General features: G+C 48.8%; 1 protein-coding gene across 1 annotated transcript; it reads left to right on the forward strand.

Moving 5' to 3' along the window:
- The first annotated feature begins 12,776 nt into the window (after window positions 1-12,776).
- TBX22 (T-box transcription factor 22) lies at window positions 12,777-19,611 on the forward strand. Its single transcript, XM_063170767.1, has 7 exons — window positions 12,777-12,899; window positions 13,239-13,340; window positions 13,562-13,736; window positions 13,945-14,109; window positions 14,512-14,576; window positions 14,654-14,739; window positions 17,435-19,611. The coding sequence occupies exons 1-7, from the start codon at window positions 12,877-12,879 to the stop codon at window positions 18,028-18,030; spliced, it is 1,212 nt and encodes a 403-aa protein (XP_063026837.1). The 5' UTR covers window positions 12,777-12,876; the 3' UTR covers window positions 18,031-19,611.
- Window positions 19,612-26,549: the final 6,938 nt, after the last annotated feature.

Raw genomic sequence — 26,549 nt, forward strand, 5'->3', positions numbered from 1 at the left:
CCTCCAGGTCTGCATGTGCAACTCACTGCCCAGCCCTGCTCCCCTTCCTTTCCCTTCATCCCTATTTTTAGTGCCATTTTCTCAGTAAAAATGCAGCTGCCTTTTCCTGGGCAGCGCTCACTCCTTTATCTAAGTGAGAATAAGGAGCTCCTGCAGCATGAGCACCACCCCAAACCCCGAGTTTGGTGCTGTTCCAGCAATCCCATAAAGCTGAAATCCCATGGGGATGGATCCTGCCTGTCCAAGCTCTCCCTTGCTCTGTGTGCTGCTGGAGGATGGAGGAAAATTATTTATTATTTATGGAGGAAAATTATTATTCTCCTGAGATGCCAGGGGATGCTCTGGGGACCCCCAGCAGGAGAGCCCCCAAATCAGGCAAATCTGATGCTCTGCAGCACAGGGAAATTAACGGGAATTCATGGATACTCAGCTTTCTGAGCAGCTTCCTGAGCTGTTTAAAACCTCTGTGGCAGCAGGATTTTAAAATATCTCTGAGGGTAATTCTTTAAGCAAGGAAGAGGGCTCTGGACACTGCTGTGGATATTCCAGCATGCCCCTTGGAATACTGCAGGGTGTAGGGAGAGTGCAAAATGTGAGTATCCAAAAGGATTTATCAATCCTTGTATTTTTGCTGGGCTGTTTGCTGTCTTACCTAACCCCTGTCATGTAATTTAATTACGTTTGTTTAATTTCTTTCTTTAAAAAAAATGCATCTGGGACTGGTAAACTTAATTAAAAAGAAACATTGTTAAGCAGCCTGATACAGCTATAATTTGATTTAAAGTACTGGATGATACCAGCATTATAAATGTAAAGTGATATGGCTTTTTTTGGGGAAAAAAAAAGGGGACCTAAATGAACTTAAAATCCTTCTTCATTTGAGCCAGGGTTAATTGTGAAGTCTTTCTTCCTCCTGTGTTGTGGCTGTAGGGCTTTTCTGAGTGGGGGAAGAAATACTCCCTCCTCAAACAAAGGATTGCAGGATCATTTGTGCTCTGCCAGGTTTCAGTACCTTTGTTCATGGAGTGCAAAATCCTGAGTGCCCCAAAATCAGGGCCAGAGCTCCCATGGATTTCAAAGGTTCCAGAACACTGGGGGTCATTCAGATTTGTTGGTGGAAAAATTTCCTGGATTTCAGGGAATTTTCCACCCAACACAAGTCAGAGAGGTAGATGTTGCCATCAGAACCTGTTTATTGTAAATATTTATGTGTGATCCAGTGGGATCTAACACAATATTCTATATTGTGCTTTTCCTGATTGAAATCCAATAGCAAAATGATTTTGTAGGTGCTGCTGGGTTTAAGATTTCCCTGAATTATTTGCAGGAATATCCCAGACAGGACAGGAGGCGGCTGGAGAGGGGGGAACCCCAAATTTCCATCCCTGAGTTCAGGGAATCCCCTCCCATAGTGGTGCAAAGTCCCTGGGATGGATTTTGCCAGCCAGAGGTGAACAAATCCCTGGGTGCTGGGGTTGTGCCAGTCCAAATTTGGCACAAATCAAAGCCAGAACTGAACCAAAAAAACTACAAATAATGAACAATGGGATCTTCACTAATTATATTTTGTAGTTTGATTTCTTTAACTGTCTGTGGAACTGTTCTGATGATGTGAGGGAAAGGATTCATGGACAGGCTTAATTCCACTTATTTTAGATTTCAAAATAGTTCATATAAAAACCTTAATTGACAAATCTTAATTGAAATTCTTGATAATTGAAATCTAAATTTAAAAAGTCTAAGTTACACCTTCCCCTTGATATTTTCCCCCAGTTCCTTTTGCCTTTAATAAGAATCACCCATCCCGTTTCCCCCTCCTCCAGGGAAGGAGGACCCAGCTGACAGATGCAAAGCTGGGATACACAAGAAGGAAAACACTAAAAATTTTTAAAAGTATCTTTTTTCCTTCAACCCCACTCGATTACAGCGATCTCAGCTCCAACTGGAGGCACAGACCCCGAGCTGGAAAGTGTAACAGGTTTGAATTTAACTTTCTCTCTTTAAATTTTATGGAATTTTATGACTTAGAAAATGCCCAAGAGAGAAAGATCCTGATCCCAGGGGGGATCCCAGCAGGAGCTTTGCAGGTGTCCCGGTAGGAAAAGGGATCCCATGTTATTTGTTGAGTGGAAACCTTGATAAATTAAAGCTTTTCTTTTCTGTCTTGCAAATCATCCTCAATGTGTTCTCGATTTGGGGGAAGGCAAACAAACACAGAGTTTTCAAACTCGGGGTTGTTCGCACATACAACAACTGCAGGGATCTGGGGAAGGGTTTGTGGGAGCTCGGGAAGGAAAACCCACAGGAAGGATCCAGGGAACGCCTTGTTCTGTCACACAACTCTATTTGCCACCCGTGGACACAGCAGGTTTTTAATTATTATTTTTTACTAATTCTCTTGGTTGCATTTTAATCTTGTTGTATATTACAGAGGAAAAAAAAAAATCCAGGGTTGTGTTTTGTGTATTTATTCTCTATGACTTAGAGGAGGGCAGATCCATTCCTTATCTCCCAGAATCCTGGGATCATTAAGGTTGGAAAAGAGCTCTAAAATTATCAAATTCAGCTGTCAATCCAGCACCACCACCCTGCTCTGACCTGAATTGTAACAATTTGAGGAAAAGCTGTTTTTCAGTGCTCTTACCTCCACTCTGAGCTGGAACACAAAGCGCCTCGGGCCAGGGGATGCTGTGGGAGGGAAGGAGGGATGGATGCTCCTTCTGATGGAGAAAGGATCACCCTTTCTCTGGGATCCATCAGGCACTGCCCACTGAACCCTGCTGGGTTTCTCCAGCAGGCAAAGAGCTCTGGCAGCAGCTCCTGCCCCACGTCCAGGTGGGAATGAATCTCCAGCTCTGAGCAGCCCTGACCCCTGAGATGCTGGGAGAACAGCCCTGGTCCTGCTCCTTCCCAGCCTCTCCCCATCCCACAGCTCAGGGTGTGAGCCATGCCAGCAAAATCCCTCAGGAAAGCACATCCAGGGAAAGCCTGGCGTTCTCCCCTGCCCTCCAGCACAAGGCAGAGCTGCAGCTGGAGCTTTCACAGCCCCTCAGTGATTCCCTGAGTTTGCTGATGCTGGGGCTGGGAATTGGAGGATGTGCAGAGCAGGAGCCTTTGGCATCCTCGGGGCTGAGTTTTGTTGTGTTTTGCAGTGAACTGGAGGAATTCTGTTCGGTATGGAAGTGCTTTAAGTTTGTGGAACATGGGACAATAACTCTGAGCAGATGCACAAGTGCAGGCAGAAATCCAGGGAAAAGCAGAGTTCATCTCCCTACAGTTTATGGGAACTCCCCTTGCCCTGCTTGGGCTCTGAGCTCTGCTGTCCCAGGAGAAAGGGGAAGGAGAGGGAAGAGTGAGGTCCAAATGGGATTTTTTAAATCCAGACAACTTCTCCTGGCAGCACTCGAGTCATCCAACCTCCTGCCTTTGGTGGCACTGCTGGAGGAGAAGCCAAACCTGCCCTGGTGCTTGGTTTAATGCTGAGCTCATCCTAAACCTTCACCCACAGGAATGCTAATGAATCACTAATTCTATTCCAAACAATGTCCACTGGCTTTCCCATAGGGAAAGGGACAATTTACCCAGGAACTAAAGGGGCACAGCCAGACCTGAGCAGCACTGAAAGGCAACGTCCCCCTGAGCACAACCAGATGTGCAAGGAATACACGACTTTCCATGGGTAAAACCTGCTGCAGAGCCCAAATTAGACTCAGCTGCTACTTCCAGGTCTTGAAGGTTAGGATAAAGCAATTTTTTTTTTTTTGTGGGTGAGCCACAACCATGGCTCAGCCTTCTGGCCATGGCTGGCAGGGCAGATTATTCATTGGTGAGGGCAGATGCTTTCAGTTGGAGATATTAAATCCATATTCCTGATCTTTAATTGCAGCTTAGCTAAAAACCCACACGAGGCAAGGAACTAAGATCAGTGTATTCCACACAGCAAGGAAAATGATTTTGTGCCCTCTGAACCTTCCCACTCTGCAGTGTGGGCTCCAACCAAGGGTGGGAAACCCCTGCAGTTCCCAGTGGAGGATTTCATGTTTCACACAGGAGGATCTCTTCTCGAGCACCCACACACTTTAGTCCTGGGGAACCTGGATGGGAAACCACAGCTGGCAGCACTGCTCCATGTCCTCAGTGGCTCTGTGACCCCCAAAACTGAGCACAGAGCCTTGGAGCTGGAACAGAGCATCCTGATGGATGAAGAAACACCAAGGGAACAGAGCGGGGTGAGCTGGTGGGTCCCAGGGAAGGGCCTGGGGAGCTCAGCCATGGATGGGACCCCAGGAGTCAAGGAGGAGCTGCTCCTGCAGAGCCCCTGTCCCTGCTGAAAGCCAAGGGATGCTTGCCTGGAGCTGGCTCCCTCCTGGAACCAAAGCTCTCCTGATGCCTTCCCAGCTCACCTTGTTTTCCCATTACTGGAGGACTCAGCTCGTTTCTCGGAGCAAATCCCCTGCTAAGGTCGCTGGGATTTGAATTTACGGCCACGGGAGGTGTTGAGCCACCAGGCCAGATGGTTATGTGCTAATTTCCATGGCTTGGAGTGGTTTGGGGATCTCAGCACAACTGTCCACGTTCCCAAACAAGAGAAAGCCGTAGCTTGAGCTGTTTCTTACATTAAATCATTGCATGGTTTTCTTCTCCCTTATTGCAGAAAAGAGTTTGATTTGGGCTGTATAATTTGTGACCCCGTGCAGCCAGGAGGAAACTTTGGAAAGGGAGATAATACCACGGAGGCAGATTTTCCTCTTCTTGAGCTGAATTCCTCTTCCTCATGAAGCTGAGTTTTGTTGACCAGTTCAGCTAATTCTGATTCTCTTCTGCTCCAGCAACACCAGCCACTGACAGCCTTAATTGACAGACTTTACCCTTATTTTGCACAACTCAGTGCTATTAGGTGGCAAGTCGATCTCATTTATTTATGAATTTAAAATTAAAACCAGAAAATAATACCCATCCTCCCCGAGGGGGTGGCTGAGAAAGCAGAGTCTCACCCAGCTTTGCGCAGGGAGTTCATGCGGCTTTAATTTCCAACACAAAGAATATCTCGCTGGGCTGGGGGCTGACATCACCCTGCTCCCAACACTTCATGTGCTTCTCTTCCTTGCTTTTAGAGCTATTATTTTACATCTCTGCCGACAGATATTTGTATTGGCACATCTCATGGAATATTAAGATTGTATCTTTTCTGTTTAATTTCAAAAGGCGCTTCCTAGCCCGAGTGCAAGCTCACAACTCCAAACCATGAAGATGAGTGAAAGCTTCCTTGCAAACCTCAGTTTATTGTAAACCTCTTCTCCCCAGTGCCTCAGCCCTTCCAAGGTTTCATTCTCATTCCTCTACATTTGCATTTAAGGCCATAATTAGCTGCATTAACAGAGGATAGAGTAGCAAAACAAAGAGGAGCTGTCTCACCCAGGTGTGGGCTTGGTTTAAGGAAAGAGTTTGAGTTTATCTCTGCACACAGGGAGGGATTGAAAAGCCTTCAGCATGTCCTGGGGCCAGAAAAGAGCTGGTGAGACAGAGACAGCAGCAATGGAGAGAAATTAGTGGAAACAAAGCCCTTGGAAAAGCACTTTTCACTGGAGCTAGAGGGACTGGGATAAATCAGCACACCATGTTTGGACTCACCTGCCCTAACCCCAGGGAAGGGGGAGCAAAGCTCAGTGCAGGCATGGGGATTTGATGGAAGAACAAGCCCCAGAAACCTGCAATCCTAGCAGGAATAAACCTGCCGATCCCTGGCTTTCTCTGCACTCCAAGAGTGGTTAAGCTTTGGAAGAGGCACCCCAGGGAAGTGGAAGTGTTCAAAAACCATGAGAATGTGGCACTTCATGATGTGCTGGGCATGGGAGTGATCAGTTAAAAGCTGCTCTTGATGATCTTGAAGATCTTCTCCAGCCTCAAAGATTCTGTGATTTTTAAGCCAAACTCCAAAACAGGCTCTTGTCCACTCTGTGGAAGGCACCAGCCGAGACGAGAGGACGCCCCAATGTCACTGTCCTGCCCCATGTCCTGGCCTGGGGTCTTCTCAGAGTCCTCTGGGTCTTCCCTTCCTGCTGGGGTGAGGACACAGCCCCAGCCTGGGCAGCAGGGCTGGAATGTCTGGAATGTTGCTGTCACAGGGCTGGGGAGGGAGAGACCCCAGGAGAAGGACCTGCAGCCTGGACCCCAGTGCTGGTGACCCTTAGTCCAGGTGGGCTTGGCAAGCTGGCCCTGTCTGGGACATTTGGGACATTTGGGACATTTAGGCGTTGGTGCTGTGAATCCTCATCCTCCTCACCCCAAATCTTGGTGATCATGAGAGAATTGACCCATTTTTTCCTCTCACAGCAGATGATGTGACCAAGGCCATCAAATCACCGAGGGGATGTCTCCAAGTACCCAGTAACCGTTTAAAGATCCCAGATCCCAATAAAAATTACCATTTTTATTGGTAAAAAATAATATCCCTCCTCTCTAAAAAGGCTTTTCCCCCTCAGATTTCCGCCTCCAAGAGGGCTCCTGGGGCTCAGGTCCCAGTTGGGGTTCCCAGCCCTCGGGATGCTGAGCAGGGAGCAGGGGAAGGTGGCCCCAGCTGTGCCCAGCTCTTGCCCAGGAATATGGAATAACTCAGTGTCAGCTTCCCTGTAAGTATTTTAATCTCACTTCTCCTGTGTGCTTTTCCTGGCAGCTGCACTGAGAACTCCAGCTTTTCCTTCCCCATGTTCCAGCAGCAAGGAGAGCAGGAGTGACCCTGGGGACAGGGGGACCTGGGGCTCACCTGGGGCCACCCCATCTCCCTCTCTGGAGCCCTTCCCTGAGGTAAAGACAGACAGGATTCGTCTTGGTGCAATTCTAAAGGTTTTATACTTCATCCACGTGCTGAGTTTTGCCCTCTCTGAATCCCCCATTATTATACATTCTTTAAGTACTTTCCTTAAGTGTTATGAGAAAAGTGCAACGCATCAGGAATTTCCCCTGTTACTTAGAGGGGGAAGGGGATGAATCTTGGGTCTGTTTCTCAGCTCTGGGGGAGCCATGGTGAAGGAAAAGTGGTGGGAGAGCTGCTTGGAGGGATGGAAGGCTGGTGGCTGGAGAGGGGATGGAGCAGCTTCTCTTCCTTCTCCCACACAACCACGAGCCAGAAACAAGGAGCTGGGCTGGGAAAAGCCACACTAAAAACGTTCCTCACAGCAGAGAGATGAGAAATCTGATTTTCCAGACAATATTCAGAGGTTGCAGTGAGATATCTCACAGAAGGTCCCGTTACATCACGCTGGAGGTCCTGCAGAAACTCAGCAGGGCAGCAGCCACAGCTGGAGGAGGTTCCTGTGGGGACAGGTCCCGTTGTGGTCCCATCCTCACCCACCCCACAAGGGCATTATTGACCCTTCCTTGACTTCCCTGCATGGGAGGTGAACGCCGCCCACCCCTCTCTCATCCTGAAGGGATTCGAGCGCCCTAATTTGATTTAACTCTCCCCAAATGCTGTCTGTATTGTTTTTACTTCTCTGAATCATTTCCTTAAGGTTTAATCCTATTCCCTGTGCACACTCTAGCGGGGGGGGTTATGTATAAAATAACATAACAGAGATTTATTTTAATTTATCTTTAACTAATGCAGCGCACGCGGAGGTGAAGGACCTTTTCAGGAGGTCAACCAAGAAAATCCAGCACTGGTTGGCCACCACCATAAACTGCTCACTTCTTGCTCAGATCTGTCATTTTGGGCATGGAATGGATTCAGGATTGTGCTGTGGACAAGGATACCCTGCCATACCCTCCTGGTTTGGATGGAGTCCGCCCAGAGGCCCAGCAGGGATGGGGAGAAGACACAGCCACAGAAGAGCAGAGGTTCCTCGAAGTTCACGAGGGGCAAAATAATGGTGGAATGAAATTAAAGCTGTGCTGGGGAACGGGATATTTGAGAATGTCAGGGAAAACAATCTCCTGAGCATTGTTTCACACCACCACGGGTGTTTTCTGCCAAGAATCCCTCAGTCTTCCGCAGTTTCTGTTTGAAAGGTTTTTAGGAAAAAGAAATATTTGTTAATCTGTTAATGACTAATTAGTTAATGACTCCTGTGAAATGGAGGTTTCGTTTACAAAAATTCAAGCTGAATATTGGCACTTGCAGCTCCTGTAGAACACAATCCAGTGTTTTTCCAGCCCCTAGAAGGGTCATTCAGCTGCCTCAGGAGCTCTCCACTGCAGCCTCTCCAGGGCATTCAGAAACTGTTTAATTCCAGCTCTTGCACCCTCCCATCCCTTTCCCTGGTGGCTCGTGGCAGCTCTTTGTGGCACAGTCTCATCCATAAGTTTATTTTGGTTCCTCCAAGGAAAGGGCGTTATTGACACAATGGAATATTCACTTGCATTTCCCAGTGCAGGTGTGCCCCTGGCAGATGTGAGGCAGCATGTTCAGTTATATTTATTACATATTTCTATGTTAGATTTCGGTTGCCCAGAGCAGCTGTGGCTGCCCCTGGATCCTTGGAAGTGTCAGGACAGGGCTTGGAGCCTCCTGGGACAGTGGGAGGCGTCCCTGCCATGGCAGGGGGTGGCACTGGGTGGGCTTTAAGGTCTCTTCCAACCCAAACTGTTCTGGCATTCTTTGATTTACAAGCAAATGGATGTGGATCTAAAAAAAAAAAAAATCTCATTTTTATTTACTGGTAGCAGTAAGGTTGGGAATCCAGGAAAAAAAGGAAGCTTGAAGATAACCCCTGGAGTAATAAGCTAGCAGCATGTGCAAAAAGGGTTAAATCAATCCTAAAAATGCTTTTTTACAGCAGAGGAAAGGGTTTTAAAGGGTGGATGTAGCTGGTGCCACCAAGGCTGGGGTGGGAAGAGCACTCGGGGACATGGGGCCAGCCCGGGATTCTCTGCTCTGCTCCCTGCAAGAGGAGAGGAGCTACACCACCCAAAATACTGCTCAGAGTGTCCCACCTCACATTCACCCAGTGGGAAGAGAGATGCATGCACACCCAGTTGTAAACTCCACTACTCATCATTTAATTAACCCTGGAGAGGCAATGGCTGAGGCTCTCCCGGGAGCCAGGTTTGAGTAATGGGGCTGCACCTCTGTGATCAGAGACTGCAGGGCTGGAAACCAGAATTTCCCCAAAGATTAAATGGATAAATATTTTCTTGCTAATAATTTGTGGAGCAAAGAATGAACAACCCTTGAATTTAACCTGAACAATCTTTGAATTTATCCATTAGAACCAAATATATCCACATACCAAATTTATAATTGCAGCTCTATATAAATCCATGATGGATTGGAGATATAAAAGAGATAAGTATTAGATGCATAATTGAGTTCAGATGATATTAAAATATTACCCCCTAAGCCAAAAGGCAGGTTTGGTTTGCTTTGTTTATTTTTTTTTCCTTTTGTTTTGGTAAATGCAAAACAAATCTTGGCAAAAATGAGCACAGCTTGAAAAGAGCTCCATCTCCTAAAATCTGCCCCAAAAGTGGCTGGACCAGGCTGAGGTTGGAGGTTACCTAAATGCTTTCACACATTAAGGGACAGCATTAAAAGATCATTTCCAAGTTAAGCAAACATTTCTGGCATATTGTGCAACACTTGCTTTAAAATTAACTTAGTTATTCTGAACTTTATGCCAACTGATTATTTGCTAGACTCTCTGATGATGGTAATTCAGGACATTCCATCCCATAATTCCATAAAGACAATAAGATTACAAAGCCCAAGCAGGCTCTGAGTCAGCCTTTGACAGATTAAAGCTCCCCAAGCCCCCTGAAAACCCTTCTCTGACACATTAATTTGACCTAAACCCTCAAAATGTTCCTGATTATATCATCTCAATCGGGCTTGGTTTTTGTTTTATTTTTCAGTGTAGGAAATTAAAAAGGCTCAGTTGATCCCCGGCCAAGTTCTTGAAATGTGTTGCAATGCTGAGGAAATCAAAGATTACTCGAAATACTTTTTAATAATATGTCATGTCAGCAGAGATAAAGGTTCACACTCCATGCCCTCAGCTGGCTTCCATCAATGCTGGCCAGGACCTGCCAGTCACCTCAAAACCATGAGCTTATGCTCTTCTGATTCTGAACGTGCTCATAAAATTTGATTAATTTCTCTTTGTAAGGAGAATTAAACCTGCAGAGGTGGGGCTGATCCTGCCTAGGAGCAAGAGGCAACCCCAAATTTCTTCCCCCTGCCCGGTTCTCCGTCCATTTCTTGCCACAAGGGATCACGGAAGGCTTTGAGTTTGAAGGCACCTGACAGAACATCTGATTCCAAGCCCTCCTGGCATGGACAGTGAACCATCATCCTGTGGAATGACATTCCAGAGGATGGGCAGCAGGGTGGGCATTATCCCACAGAGGCATCAGGCAGGAGCACCTGGACATTCCTGTAGGAAACAAAACCACACCAGAGGCCGCTGCTGATGGAGATGCAGGGCAGGATGGAGTAACACAAGGCCAAATTCAGCAGATTACAGCTATCAGCCTTTGGGAAGCTGGGATAGCCTCTTTCCACTCCCCAGTCAGGCTGCAGGTGTTGCCCACACCAGAACTGGCACTGGAGTCAGATCAGCAGCTGGAGAAGGAGGTGGCTTCCAACCAGGTGTCCAGGCTGGATGTTGAGCTTGGGCTTTTGGCAGCTGTATCTGCACCCCTTCACTTCCTCTGAGATCTTTTCCCTGGTCAATCCATGTCCCAGTGAGATATGCCAGGAGTTTGGTGTGTAAATGTGCACTAAGAAAGGTACGGGTAATTATAAATGTGTATTAACATCAATGGGCAATGCCCACCCTGAGCTGAGTAAGGAGCGTCCTTGGGATGGGGACTTGAGGACAAGAATGTCAGTCTGGGACAATTTAAATACACATCTGAGAACAAATCTGGCACAGAGAGGCTGTGGCTGCCCCTGGGTCCCTGGAAGTGCCCAAGGCCAGGATGGATGGGGCTTGGAGCAGCCTGGGATAGGGGAAGGTGTCCCTGCCATGGCAGGGGTGGGTTGAGATGAGATTTAAAGTCCCACCCAAACCATTCCATGTTCTCCACAAAGACAACCTGCTGCCAGCCCAAATTTCGGGAATGCGTGCACAGGACAGAAACTCTAACAAACAGAGCAAGAAATCCTGAGAAGTGAAACATTTGGATGTACCAGGGCTTCTCTGCCACTCCGGGAGCACCTGGAAGCAGAGCATGGAACGCTGCACCTCCCCTGCCTGTCCCAAAGCCAGCTCCCCTCTCCTCAACCTGCTTTCTCAGCTGGCCTGTGAATTTTATCCCTTCCCACATTTTTTTCCCGTTAAGGCTCATTTATCCCGGCTGACCTCCCCGGTGCCGGGAAAGGCTGCGGGGCCAGGGGGGCTGGACACCCCCAGCTCAGCGGGGACACCGCTCTCCCCTCCCCAAAACCCCGGCTCTCCCCTCCCTGAGCCCCAGCATCCCCTTTGCTGCCGGCTCTGGGGAGGGTTCCCGCATGGAAAATAAATCAGCGCGGGGGTTCCAGCCCGGGCAGGGCGGGGGTGAAAATGCCGCGCAGATCCCGCGCAGACCCCGCGCAGCGCTTTCCCTGCGCACCTGAGGGTCCCGAACGGAGCCCCCAGGCCCCGACCCTGCCCTGCCCCGCCGCGCAGGAGTTTCCCGGGACTCTCCGGCTGGAAAACGGGGATTTCTGTCCCTAATTCAGCGCAGCTGCTGCGGGCGACGGGGCCGCGCTTTGAAGCGGAGCCGGGGATGGGGACGGGGCGGGGTGGCGCAGCGGGCGGGGCTGCCTTAAAAAATATTCCAAAAACAACCAAACAAACAAAAAGCCAAGGAAAAACAGGACACAGAGCCGGAACTGCTGCCCGGCGCTGTCGCAGCCCAGGGGTGGCACCGGGTCTGTCGTGCCGGGGACACCGGAGGGGCCACGCGTGACCGGCCCGTGGGGGCAGCGCGGTGGGGCCGGAGCGGGACACGGCTCCCTTCCCGTGTATCCTTCTTTTACTTTCCCCCCTTTTATTTATCTTTTCCTGCCTTTTTCCTTCTTTTTCTACCCATTTCTCCTTTTTCTCTTTCTTCTCTGTTAATCTTTCTCCTTTCTCTCTTTTTTTCCCCCTTTCTTTTCCTTTTTTTCTTTTCCCCTTTTGCGCTGGTTCTGGTTAAACGTTATTTGCACTTTTGTTGGAAAAGTGGCCCCTAGTGTGCAATTATGTCAAATTTCTTTGAGTTTTACAATTTAATGGAGAACAGTAACTCTTTTATTGATCCTAGACGGGGCCGGCTCCTCTTCCCCCTCTCCCCCCCACCCCTGTGGCTCTCCCCTCCCTCCCCCTCCAACCCCCCCCCCCCCCCCCGTTACTCCCATGAAATGTCACTCAATGTTTCTTATGCTCCCACCAGTTTCCAAAACAAACAGAGGAGGCTGCAGCCGTCTATTGACTCAGTTGGATGCAAGAGGATCTCGCCGTGGCCGCTGCCCCCCGACGGGAGCCGTGCCGGGCGAGGGGCGCCGGGTGCCGGCCGGGATGGAGCCGCCGCCGCCCGCCTGAGCCGCGCTGCCGCCCGGGGGGACCCCCGGCAGCCCGCGGGGGATGGCGCTCAGCTCCCGGGCTCACGCCTTCTCGGTGGAAGCCCTGGTGGGACGCTCGGCCAAGAGGAAGGTGCCGGAGGGTCGCGATGAGGAGCCCGGCCCCGGCTGCCGGCCGGCCCGCAGAGCGCCGGAGGCGGGTGGGTACCGGAGGGAGCCGGGCACGGCGGGCAGCGAGGGCGGCCCCGGCCCCGGCAGCTCCCGAGCCCCTCCTGCCCTTTGTGTTCCCCGCAGAGAAGCGGCCCAAGGCCGGTGCCGAGAGCCGGGCGGGCGGGGTGCAGGTGGAGCTGCAGGGCTCCGAGCTCTGGAGGAGGTTCCACGACATCGGCACCGAGATGATCATCACCAAGGCCGGCAGGTACCGGCGCCGCCGCCTCGCTCGGGCTTTGCTTTTCCGTTTTGGTTTTCTTTTTTCTTCTTTGTTTTTCTTTTTCTTTTTCTTTTTGTTTTGTTTTCTTTCTTTCTTTTTTTTTTTTTTTTTTTTTTTTTCTGGTGGGGGACAGTGTTATTTCTTGGGCTTTTTATTTTGTTTTGTTTCGTTGTCTCGAGTTTCTCTGTTCTGTTCAGATATTTCACTTAGTTCTCCCCCTTTTCCGCTGTTTTCGTTGAGTTCGATTTTCCCTCCTCCCGACGCCCGTTCCCAGTTCCGCAGCCCCTCTCGGCTCTCAGCCGCTGTCCCTGTGCCCTGTGCCCGCAGGAGGATGTTCCCGTCGGTCCGGGTCAAGGTGAAGGGGCTGGAGCCGCTGCAGCAATATTACATCGCCATCGACGTCGTGCCCGTGGACTCCAAGCGATACAGGTACGGGTACGGGTGCAGGTACGGGAACAGGCACGGGGGGACGGGCGGGACCCCCACACCCACTCCGGACCCGTCCTGCGCTGATGGCCGCGATCTGCGACCCGAGCGGGACACGGGGTCACACGGGGGGGCTGGGGGGCCTCGCTCACCTATAGAATCTATGGGTGTGGGGGCAGGTGGGGACGGGCTCCCGGCGGCTGACGCGGCCCGGGCCGGGCCAGGTACGTCTATCACAGCTCGCAGTGGATGGTGGCGGGGAACACGGACCACTCGTGCATCACCCCGCGCCTCTACATCCACCCCGACTCGCCCTGCTCGGGGGAGACCTGGATGAGGCAGATCATCAGCTTCGACCGCGTGAAGCTCACCAACAACGAGATGGACGACAAGGGGCACGTAGGTGTGGGGCAGCCCCGCCGGGGGGGCCGGGCAGGGCCAGAGCAGCGCCCCGGGGTGCGGAGCATCACCGTGGGGCAGCGCCGGGAGGGCAGGGGCCGGTCCCTCCTGCCGTGGGGCTAGGGGCTGGGACCTTCCTGAGCCTCGCCTCGGGATTTCTTCCTGCCCTTCGCCCTCCGGGGGCTCAGCCGCCTGTCCCCCCTCACAGATCATCCTGCAGTCCATGCACAAGTACAAGCCCCGCGTCCACGTTATCGCCCAGGATTCTCGCTTCGATCTAGCGCAGATCCAGTCGCTGCCGGCCGAGGGGGTGCAGACCTTCTCCTTCCAGGAGACCGAGTTCACCACCGTCACGGCCTACCAGAACCAGCAGGTACCGGGAGCCGGGGCGGGGATGGAGAGCCCTGACGGTACCGGGATCCGGGGGAGATGGAGAGCCCCGGGGGTACCGGGAGCCCGAGCGATGGCGAGCCCCGATGGCCCCGGGAGCCGGGGAGATGGAGAGCCCCGATGGCACCGGGAGCCGGGAGGGGATGGAGAGCCCTGACGGTACCGGGAGCCGGGGGCATGGAGAGCCCCGATGGCACCGGGAGCCGGGGGGATGGAGAGCCCTGACGGTGCCGGGAGGATGGAGAGCCCCGATGGCACCGGGAGCCGGGAGGGGATGGAGAGCCCTGACGGTACCGGGAGCCGGGGGCATGGAGAGCCCCGATGGCCGCGGCCGCCGCTCCCAGCCCGTCCCTCTCCCCAGTGGCCCCTCGATTTCACCCTGCAGATCACGAAGCTGAAGATCGACAGGAATCCCTTCGCCAAAGGTTTCCGGGACCCCGGCAGGAACAGGTAAGGGCCGGGGCCGCCCCCGCCGCCCCCCGCGCCCCCGGCCCCGCGGCCGCGCTCAAGGCGCTCTCGCCCCGCAGGGGGGTCCTGGACGGGCTCCTGGAGACCTACCCGTGGAGAGCCCCCCTCGCCCTGGACTTCAAGGCTTTCGGCGCAGACAGCCAGGGTAAGTGAACCCCGCTCGCTGCCGCTCCCGGAGCCCCCTCGGGCGGCTCCAACCATCGCGGATAACGAGGCGCGCCCAGAAAACGAATCCCCGCTTTTGCGGGAGTAAATTCCGCGTTGGTTTGGATAAAACTCCTGTGAAAGTGGATGCGACAAGCCGGGAAGAACAGGATGAGGGCGCGGGCTGCTCCAGCCCCCGGCTGAAATCAGAGTTAGATGGGCAGAAAAAAAAATATCTGAGTGTGCAGGAGGCTAATTTGGAGTCGGGTTGTTCCGGCTTTGATCCTGTCACACTAATTGCTTCCAACCGGGTTGGGAATATCAACTACAAACGTGGCGGTGGTGACCGCCCGTGCTTTCTGCAGCGGCAGCTTCTGCGCCGACAAACGCGTTATGCAACAGAAAATAAAATTATCTGATATTTAGGATGCAGCAGTCGCACAGAAATGCAGAGAAGAAGAGGAAAATTTTCGGGGAAAATGCTCTCCTTCATCCTGACAAGAGCAACCGGTCCTTTACAGCCCTTTCCCAGAAAAACGGCTTCAGAAAGTAATATTTGAAAACAGATTGTTCATAGCGCCGAAGGGGAAAACCTAACAGCTCGTTTGCACATTGGAGCCCTCCAAGTTGGGTTTAAAGTCGCGAGTTAAATTCTCGTTTACGTAAGGAACTCTTCAAAGTTTTGGGACGCACCAAGTCACCCCTGGGTCTGCCGGGAAATGCTGCAAAAATCACAGCAAAAATTCATTTTCTGCAGGCGTAGAAATGAGGGCACAAAGAAATCAGATTCGGGAGAAATTAAGAGGTTTATCAGTTGTAAAGAGAACTAAAATTATTATCATTATTGGTGGTGGTAGTAGTAGCAGCTTTATTAGTATTATGAATAGGTTTTTTATTAATTTTCTTTTTTAGAAAATATCTTAGGCAAAAAGCTCCTTTTGAGCCCGTTTGCCGGGGGAGAGGAGGTGGTGGATGAGCTGCGTGAGGAATGAAACAACAGCAACTGCAATGTTAAGGACACTAAAATATTATTGTACATATATAATATAATATTACAGCTGCCTGGGATTTTTGGATTTTTTTTTTTCTTGTTTAATCTATTTGGTATTTTTCTTCAGGACAGAATTCCTGGACTGATATAAATATAACAAAATCTGCAGTTCTACTACTAACAAAATATATTTCTGAAGAAAAGCCATAAAACTGAAATCCCAAAGCTCTAAAACCAGGAGGTAAATTAAAAGGAATTAGGATCAACATGCTGAAGAAAAAAATGGCCATAGAATTTTTATTTTTAAGCCTAATAGGAAGGGCAGAAAACACCTGCTCATTGATCTGCTCCTGTTGCAATCCCCATTCCCAAACTTGCTGTGGAATTTGGGTGAGATTATTGCTCGGGGTGTGATATTATTTGCTGCGTGCAGCAGATACTGACCCTGCTTTGCTCTGCTGTATCAGCCACGTAGGGGTTCCCTCCCTGCCTCACACACAAATATCAGCTCAATCCCATATTTTACATGACCCAAAGTCTCTGAGCCCTGGAGGACATCAGGAAATGTCCATGGAGAGAGGACTGGACCCTGCCCTGCTGAAGTCAGGACTGAAGCAGCCACCGACATCAGCAGGGAAGGGTGAGACCTTCACGCCACAAAACCTTCCTGGATTATTGTGATCAAGGGCTGGCCTTTGAGAGGCTCTGCTTGTTGGAGCTTTGGAAATTAATTTGCATCACATTCAAAATCTTTGTGTTTTTAAGGTGTTTTTAAGATTTGCCGTGGTTCAGTTTTACAGTTGATTTCGGGTCGCTGGTTGCGTGTCGAGTCGGATCAGATCCCAGCCAGGCATTGTATTGGTAGGGATTGAATGTAAAGAGTAGCACAAATGGATCCACATTCCCTTACGTCCTTTCCTGTGATTTTGGTAAGAAATTAAAATAAAGTGGGGGGAGGGGGAAACCCTCTGGAAGAATTTGGTAATGAGTGTGCAGCAGACATTTGGCTCTCCGCAGGCGGGAGGTGGAACCAGCATCTGTGCAGCACCAGGGCCGGCTGCTCCCAGCACCGTTCCCACCTTGGAGCTGCCATCCCATCCCATCCCATCCCTGCTTCATTTTACTCCTTGGGGTTGCTTTTCTCCCGAATTCTGAAAGTGTTCATTCATCCCTTCCAGAAAAGAGGACATTCACGTGACTTGAGAGTTTGAATTTCTGGAGACACCGATAGCATTCAGGGGAATGTTTCAAATTGCTTGGGAAGCCAAGTGAAATGAGTCAATTCCTGTGAGCAGGAAGGTGCAAAAAAATTCTCCATCAGGCTGAATATGCTTTTTTGTTCTTATATCCAAGGGGAAAAAGCTGTCTGGAATTTGCATGAAAAATAGGGAACCTGAAATGTGTGGGTTTGGTGGGGAGAGTTATCGGTCATGCAGCCAGGTATGGATCCAGGTGTGTGTGGAGCTGCATTTACCACGATCCCAGTCCAAGGAATGGGATTAGACACTTGCAAATACTGTTTTTAGACAAATACCAGCTAGAAATAACCATTTATGGATAGATCTTCCCGTTTTCCAGGAGCTGGTCTTTGGAGCGGGTTCGTTCTTGGATGGACACCGGCAGCCGGGAGCAGGAGTCCTCCGAGGATTGCTTGGCTGTGGACACCAGTTAGCCCAGCCTGGATGATTTCTGTTTTCCTTTCCAGGTGGGAGCTCCAGCTCTTCTCCAGTGGCCTCCAGCGGTGGGACCCCCTCTCCTCTGAACCCCCTGCTCTCTCCATCGTGCTCCCCTCCCACGCTTCACTTGCCCGCCAGCAGCCTGGGCATGTCGTGCCCCGAGAGCTTCCTGCACCCCCTCAACGTGCCCCTCTACTACAAGATCTGCCCTACCAGCTTCTTGAGACAACAGGCGCTCCTCCTTCCGAGCCACGAAAAACTGGGAGCCACCAACCCACACCTTCTACCCCACTTCATGGTGGATGTGCCCAAACTGTCTTCCCTGAAAAACGCCAAAGCCGAAGACTTAAACGCTCAGTGCCTACAAGCCCCCGGTCCTGCTGGTCAAATGCTGTATGGATTACATGCATCTGGAAACATTTTCCCATCAAGTCCCATTGCTCGGGAAGCACTTAATTGTTCTTTACATCCTCCATATGGCTTGTATGGTTATAACTTCTCTGTGCCATCCAGACTGATGAATGCAGCAGGGCATTTCAAAGTGAGTGACAGCATTCCGGCTGCTTTGAGGGACGGCAGATGCAATCACTCCAACTGGCACCCCACAATTAACCACTGCCTTTAGTGGGATCAGAGAATATTTCTGAGCTGTGTAAAGCAAGTCCTTCCTTCTTTCATAGCCAGGGGCTCGTTAGTTATTGACTCTGAAATGCTGCATGGTACAGGAGCAGGACGGGCAGACATTTAATCCTTTTGTTTTGTGGACAGAGCGTTGTGTTGTTGGGAGGGTGGAGGGTTTGAGATGACCCTGAGGTGATACCTTTTGGCCACATTTATGTCACAGTTGTAGGTTAAGAGCAAACAGTCACCTTTTTACTATTTGCACTCCCAAGTGGGGACATCGATGTCTGTATTTCTACAGCTCTGTTTTCTCTCTCTTGCTTGCCTTTAGTTAGCTCAGAGCCCTGGGGAGCTGCTGCTCACCCGCTTAAGTTTTATCCCTAATTTCAAAGGGACTCTCCAGGACCTGGACTTGGCAAAGGAGCCACATCTGGCCAAGCACTTGAGCTTGTTCTTAAGTCCTCTTGGCTCAAATGGGTCCTAATTAATGACATGAAAGTCCCTCATTCTCCAAGACCCCGATGCCTCCGTTATCAGGGTGGGGACATAAATCCAAGTACCTTAAATCCAGGTGTCTGCTGCCAGGGTAAAGAAAGGCAGGATGAAAGGTGGATGGGGTGAGAAGCTGCAGGAGTGGCCCAGAGCCCTCTTTTCCGCGTCCCACCTCCAGTGACACCAACATCAATGGCGTGGTGGGAAGGACAGGATGGGGTCACACATCTCTCCCATATTGAGATGGATCCATGCTGGGGACGTGGAGGATACATCTCGGAGAGTTGTGTGGGATGCAAGGACCCCCAGGAGCCCTGCAGGACAGTCCTGTGACCCAGAGCTCTCAGCCCCACGGGACACAGAAGATCCACATGGGATCTCATCCAGCCTTGCCCAAAGGAAGGGGCAGGGATGTTCCTGGCTCAGTCCCACAGAGAACACGGATCCTTTATGGAGAATTACAACTCTACAGGCCCTGGAACATGAGATTTTCAATTCCTTCCAAAATTCCTGTTTGTTTTCTTGTAACCTGTGGATATTCTTGTTATTCCTGTAAATAATGTTCAGCTCCCAAGGGTGCCATGTAACTCACAATAAATCAGGACACAGATTTTATTCTTTATTTGATTGATGTTCAGTTTCTACCTAAAGTCAAATTTATTACTTGATAGATGACAGAGATTGGAAAATAAGGTTTGGCTGGGGCCAGCCCTATTTTGGGATTAATCCTATATTTTCAAGCACAACACAATAGAGGGATTAGGCACAGGTTTAAGAATCAAAACTGATACCAGAGTTTTGATTTTATTTTCATCCTTAACAGATAACAAATTCAGATCAGAACAAGCAAAATCAGAAGCTGCTAAATTAACAAAAATTACACTTTTAATTTCATGAGACTTTGATAAAATTCAGACAACATTGGTTTCCCTAATTTTCCTGATGTGGGTGTCCACAGAGCCCCCAGTGATGCTGGTATGAAATGGGGGATTGTGATAAATGGTCTGTACAACTGTAAAAATGAACAAACCTGCTTTCTCGGGCTGTTTCTTAGCAGTTTATCTCACTATTTTTATTAAAAAAGAAAAACCAATTTTTTTCCTTGGGAGTCCTTATTTCCAACATTGATGGTGACTGAATTCCTGTGGCAAGTCCACTGCTGACCCTGGCCAGGCTCTGTCCAGCTGAGTGACCACAACCCAGCCCCCACATGTGGTTGCACTCCTGGGGAGCTGGAAGGCTCTTCCTGATCAGTCACGGATTTGTGCAACGGGGAACTTCCAATTTTCCAAATATTTGCGGTTGCATAAGATATTCCAGAGTTGCTGGCCATGAGCTGTAATCCAGTAAATCAGTGTCTGGTTAAAAATGTGACTGATAATGACCGGGAGAGATATTTTTGGTGCAGTGATTTGCTCTACCAGGAATGATGCTCAGCAGATTCCAGCGGAATTGAGCTGGATCTCAAAGCGCCTCCGTGGGTCCCGTAGGATCCCAGGTTTCACCACCCTCCCTCATCGCAGCCACATGGAAAACACACCCAGAGCCTGGTCCCTGCAAGGTCTGAGCGTGTCCCAGGGGTGCCACGCTTTGGGAGGGTGCTCATCAGGCAGATCCAGAAATATCAATTTGTCTGTGTGAGAGGTCGGCACGGCGTGAGAGGAGCTGCTTGATCTGGGTTATCTGAGGGTTATTTCCATTTTCTTTGCCTTTACCTCCTGCTCTTATCCTTCCAAAAAGGAAAGAAATAAAGTCTAAGAAATAAAAAGGATTTGGGTAGTGTTTTCAAGCAGTCATAGCTCTCTGCCATGTGCCACCAAGGCCACCTTGGAGCAGACTGATCTACCTGGCCCTTCTGGCATAGGAATATTTTCCATATCCATAACAGTGACTCAGCTGATTCACTCACACTATAAAATTGATGGTTTTGCCTAGATATTAAAATAAATGTGTGCCAAAAAGTAGCTAACTTGCACTCTGCACTCTCAGGGTCCTTTGTAAAACAGCTGCTAGCAGGAGTTGAGTGGCAGAACTCAAGAGAATAAATCAGATTAATCAATATGATTTATTAAATGTGAAACTGGGCAAACTGAGGTTGATATTTCAAGCAAGACCATGTGCCTGTCAATACAATTCCATCACGTACTCCTTTGTATTCCTTGCCACAAATATTACAGGAAAACTCGTGGCCATTTCAAAGTTCACAATTCTTTGGACTTACTGGGCAAACACAAACAGCACCTCACGATTACAGTGCTATTTTTAAATGGGAACAGGGAGAAAAACAAAGGGGTTTTTATAGAAGATGAAACTTGCTGAACAATCTCAGCTATTAGTCATTTGACCTTTCACAAGAGAGGTTTGAAGTTATTTGGGAATATCTGAGCCTGTTTGTAGCACTCATCACGTAAAATTCGCCACTCCAGAGGTGCCGTGTCCCCGCCCAGCGCTGGGACATGGGATGGGCTCGGTGCTCAGACACGGGGGTGGATTTAAAATCCAAGGGGACAAAATATCTGGCAATAATATTTTTAATCAAAGTGCAGTTTACTCTCTGGTTTCACCCAAATTTAATCCATCTATTGGAGAAGCCAAAGGCATAGAGGGAGCATCGGATGTCGCTTTTTGCGATGGAAGTGCCTCGGTTTACATTTGATCTGCTGAGGTTGGGGCTGTAATTAGATGATAATTTGTATCACAATTATGCAAAGCAAACGAGGATTGGATAGCAAGATAGAGCAGAACAAATAAGCACCCAGACCATTTGAAATGCATCCAGTATGGAAACCATGTCCATGTGTGGCTGGGGCCGGGGACATGTTGTTCCAATAAAGCTGCAAAAAGGGAAAAGGCCGGGATCGGTTCCTCCAAAAGTTTCAAATGCTCATGTTTACAAATTTGTATTGCACATTAATATGTAAACACAGCCTATTGGAAACAGATGAAGCCACAATATTTACGTGCCCTTTCCTCTTTGTTTTGGGTGTCTGGTTGTCCCCCAGAACACACAACATCTGTGGTGACTCATAAAACTCAGCTCAGGAAGCTAAAGGAGAGGTTCAGATAATTATAAAATCGCTGGTGCCATGGTGACTCGCCCATCCCAGATGGATTTTGGGTTCTGGGTGCAGGGGGATGCATTCACAACTCCTGGTGACTGGAGCTGTACTTTGCAGTGCCACAAGTGAAGTGAATTCCTTGGCATTTTCTGGATGAATTTTATAATTTTCTTTACTGCTGTATCACTTGGAGCTATGAGAGGAACCATGGCATTGCTTGGAACATGCTCCATCCATGCTCACTCCATGCTCCACCAACACTGCACCCACCAGGAAAAACAGCTTTTAAAGCATCAAGAATGATTTTTTATAAATTAATTTCCAAAAGGAAAAAGAAAAATACCTTTCTTAAAATGTGAATAAAAGCTTTGGCTTGTTCATCACCTTTTCTTTCACTGGTTTATTTGCATTTTGGGATGCAAACTCCAGGCATCCCTTTCCATGGCATCCCAGACTGCCGGCCCTGGGGAGCGAATGCCGGTGGATGCAGCAGTCGAGGCTGCTGGGAATTACAGGGGCTGAGAGGACTTTTGCAGATGTTGGGAATTGCCCTGCAAGCTGTTTGTGCTTAATAGAGCTCTGGTCTCCCCAAGCTCGTGGACTTTCTGTATTTTTGCAGTTATTTATAAAGCCATTTCTCCGCTGTGTCCTTTTGGTGACATTCCCAAGAAGGACCTATCGTCTACTTCCATCCATCAAACCATTTCCTCCCAGACTGCTGCTCCTAAAGCACCAAGTTTTCAGTTTATTGTAGCAATTAGGTACAAGAAGGAGTCCGGGTTTTGAGAAGGACCCCTTGAGCTTATAAATCAAACTACACAAAGCAGCAAGTAAAAGTCAAGACCTTTCTGGAGAGGAAAACACCAGCAATAGGTAGAAAACTTAGGAAAAATAATTTTTGCTGCCTAAGGAGGCAGATCCGGAACAAAACCAGAGATGGGGGCAGGAGTTGAGGATGGCTTCTGGCTCTGTGAAGTCTGAAATTATATTGGATACATTTTGCAGATATTTTCAGCTATTTTCTCTTTTTTCAAAAGCCTTGCTTTTTCAAGTTTTCAGAGAATGGCGTTTTAGAGAAATTCACTTTTTCCTTCTTGGCGCTGGCTCCAGATCTCACCTCGGAGCTGGGTCCCAGCTCCAACAATTTCCTCGGGGCCCTGCCCAGCAGCTGGGAACACTTAACAGCTCATCCACCCGCTCTGCTCACCTGCCTGAGGAGCCCTGACAGGTCCATCTGCTTCCAGTCAGGCCCCAAATGAAAACTTCGGCTCGAGGGGAAGGAACGAGTCAGGGACCTGTGTGGTGACTTGGAGTTACTGCTGAAATTACTCAGCTGATGCTCCAGGGGTGGATTCTGCCCTCAGCTCCTGGTCCATCAGAGTGAGCTGCTGCATCCCTTGCCCCTGGACCTGCAGCCTGAAACCAGCAGAAATATCATTTTTCTAGGCAGGTTTGGTGGATATTAAACACTGAACCATGATCCTGCTGTGCCCACATCATGTCAAGAACTCGGTGGTTTAGACCATCACACATTGCTTTAGCTACCCTGTAGGTTTAAGGCAGTTTGGTAAATTTTGGGGCTGGGGCTGCGTTTCATGTAAGTTTTCAATTCCCAGACAAAACTGTGCTATCCAAAAAGCTGGACTGGTTTATCTTCAACAGCACCACCTCTGTGCTGAGCGCCTTTTAACCTAAAAAAGAGCATAAATCCAGATACAAAGCAATGTTTCAAATGCTAAGTGGTTCATATCCACATAATAGTGAATTGCTATTATTATTACTATTACTATTACTATTATTATTATTAAATACCATGCAATGAAATGCAAGGAGTGGAGGCTCCAGTGCCCTCCAAAGCTGTTGGGACAATTAAAGGCACCTTCAAGTTAATCCAATAAGGTCCCATCCTCTAACAGGACTTGAGATTTGGGGCTGCAATTAGTGATTTTTCTCCCTGCAATGAAAGCATTTCACATGTCTAACCCTAGAAATATTCAGCTAAGGTTTTATCACCACTACCTGTGCAAAATAAACAAATTTAATTTTACACCAATACCTTCATTTCTTGCAGCAAACCATTATGTCTGGAAGTGTTAATAAACTTAAAGATGAGAATGCACAGTCATCAAAAAAAATTTGGTTATCAACAATATTTCTTCCATGGAGCCCAATACATGTTGAATATCCAGCTGCCCCTCTCAGGACATGCAGGTACCACATGTCTCCCTTCACCAGCAACACTTTTAGCTCCAGCCCTTTGCTGAATTCTTCCTTTACGTTCGTTAAAGGTCATACTGTAAAATTAATCAAAGTCGATATGCTATTTCCTGTATCGTATTTCTTCTAACGTTATCAATATTGCTAATAAAAATAGAGATTGGAACAGTATGTTGTAATGTCCAGGATATAAGCCAGATCCTGCTGCAGCTCAAATAAATATGAATTTGGCCTTTGGCTTTCATAAAAGCAGGATAACGTCTCTATCTGGGCTCTTCTAACGGATAACATCAGCTCCCTTTGCTTCACTTCTCAGAATTCCCAGAATTTGGGAATTTAGGCTGGTAGAAGAAATACAACTCTGTGTCCTGGAGATTTTCGAGATTAAGCCAAATCAATGTAAAGCAGAGCCCCAAACTTCATTCCCAGCTGAAACAAAACCTGGCATTTCCAAAGCCTTTGTGCTTTGAAAGTGCTGACACTTCCCATGTTGGGCCTTGGAAATGAGGAGCTCTTGAGGGGCAGAATGGGAAGGAGAGGGAAGAGCTCATATGGATCTGGTCAGGTCCAGGTACTTCACTGCTGCTGCTGTTCTTCCTTCCCAAGGCAATATCTCCTCTTTCTGAGGTGGTTTTTAGTCAAATTTTTGGTTAAAGAATTAGGAAGGAATTGTTCCCTGTGAGGGTGGGGAGGCCCTAGAATGGATTTCCCAGAGAAGCTGTGGCTGCCCCTGGATCCCTGGAGGTGTCCAGGACCATGTTGGATGGAGCTTGGAGCAACCTGGGATGGTGGAAGGTGTCCCTGCCCATGGCAGGGGGGGACTGCATGGGCTTTAAGGTCCCTCCACCTTAAACCATTCCATGATTCCATGAAATGGCTTTGGGTGGTGTTTGAGCTGTGTGTGCCAGTGAGGATTCTTCCCCTATGTCCAGCTCCTTTTGCCACCTTGAGGCTCCTGTGGAGAGTCAGGATTTCCTCAATCCCACGTGTCTAAAGGTTCCATCAGGGAATGCACAGTCTTAGCTGCTGCCCCTGGGATTCTGTCTCCAGGTCCTGCTGGAGAGACAGCCAGAGCACCCCGCTCCAAACCGGAGCCTCCCAAATTACCAAATATCACTTATTTTTAACCGGTTTTGAGTATCACTCATGCATCTGGAGCCATGAGCCTTAACGAGCCATAAAAAGGAGGAATTTTGCTGGGTAGGTCTCCTGGACACAGAACAGAGCAGAGGATGGAAATGAGATCCAGCTCTGCCCAAGCCAAAACTTTCTGGAGGCGATGGCGAGTGTCTCTGTTGGCCATCCTGCATGGGGCTTGTGGGGCAGGGATGCTCCTGCATCCATTGAGTTCTTCCATCACCCTGCATCAGATCCAGACCAAGTTCAGGCTCCTGGGAAAACTGTCTCAAAAATTTGGAAGCTTCAGCGTCTCCTTGGGGTTGCACCCCTTACCAGATGGTTTGGAGGTAGCAGGGATTGGTCTGTGCTCTCCCTGTGGATTTGCCCCTCAGCAGGTGAAAACAGGGATTTCCTCCTCAGCCTTAAAAACCAAAAAATAAAATTAATGAAAACCTCACCGGAGTGGAGAAAAGTGTTTTATTAGCAGAAATTGGGCTTGGCCAGTTTGGATCCTGGCATTCCTGCCCCGGCAGCCACGTGGCCCCAGCGCCAGCCCCCACACTTTAATTCTTCTCCTTTATTTCCTTAAAATAGGACACACCTGTAAAGAAGGCAAGTTTCTTCAAGACATTCCTGATCTGGAGCACATTAAACTGATATTTTTGTTTTGTATTTTGGATGATTTGCTCCAGTGATAACATAATAGCATGATATTTAGCCTGGGACTGATTAAAACATTTCTTTTGATCAGCGCAGCAGATTGGAACAGTTGTTTATTACTGGACAAATCTTGGAGAAAAGGAATTAAGAAAAAAGAGCTGAAAAAGAAACGACTCGGCGTGGCTGTTGGGTTTGGTTTGCGCTGGGATATTTCCTTTGCTTTGGGAAATTTCTCTGCTGCGGCCGGGTTTGGGAAGTGAGAGAAGGGAAGGATGATCCATCACGCTGATGGACAACGGCTGAAAAGCCGGGCACTGGCTGTTAAAACCACACGTGTGGGGAATAAAAGTCATTTCTCCCTCTCAGGACACACCGGTGGCCCAGATCATCACTGATTAATTTCTACGTCCAAATTTAGCATTTCCTAGGAGGGAACTTCTCAGCTACATCAATCACTGCACACTTCAAAGCTGCCTATGTTTTAAAATATAAGATTTAACTTAAAAACCTTTTTATTTCACTTTCCTGGCCAAATGCAGAGTTGTTTTCTTACAAACCTACAACATCTGAATGTAAACGTGTTATTCTGGTTCAGCTCCAGTTCCTCTAAAGGCTTTTAAGGCTATAGATTTTAATTACATGAATATTTTTAATAAAATCCCCTTTTTAACTGCTGGCAAGGCTGTAGGGGAAAAAACAATAATATCTGGCTCTGTCTCTCTGACAGAATAATTCTTCAAGTTGCATTTGCCACATCCCCGCAGCTGCGACCAATAATCCTCTGTCTTTATGATTCTCCTCCGATATGAAATTAAAATGAACTGGAAATGTTTATGCTGCAAATGGTGTGCAACACATTAAACAGATAATGCCAGCAAAGGGTTTGCTTCAAACAGGGGTTCCTCCTCCAGCAGAGCCCCTCTGTAACTTAATCCCCCTTTTCCCAGGCAGCAGAAATTGCTGCTCCGCAGAAAGC

Source organism: Melospiza melodia, chromosome 16, assembly GCF_035770615.1.
Source record: "Melospiza melodia melodia isolate bMelMel2 chromosome 16, bMelMel2.pri, whole genome shotgun sequence".
NCBI classification, from domain to species: Eukaryota; Metazoa; Chordata; class Aves; order Passeriformes; family Passerellidae; genus Melospiza; species Melospiza melodia.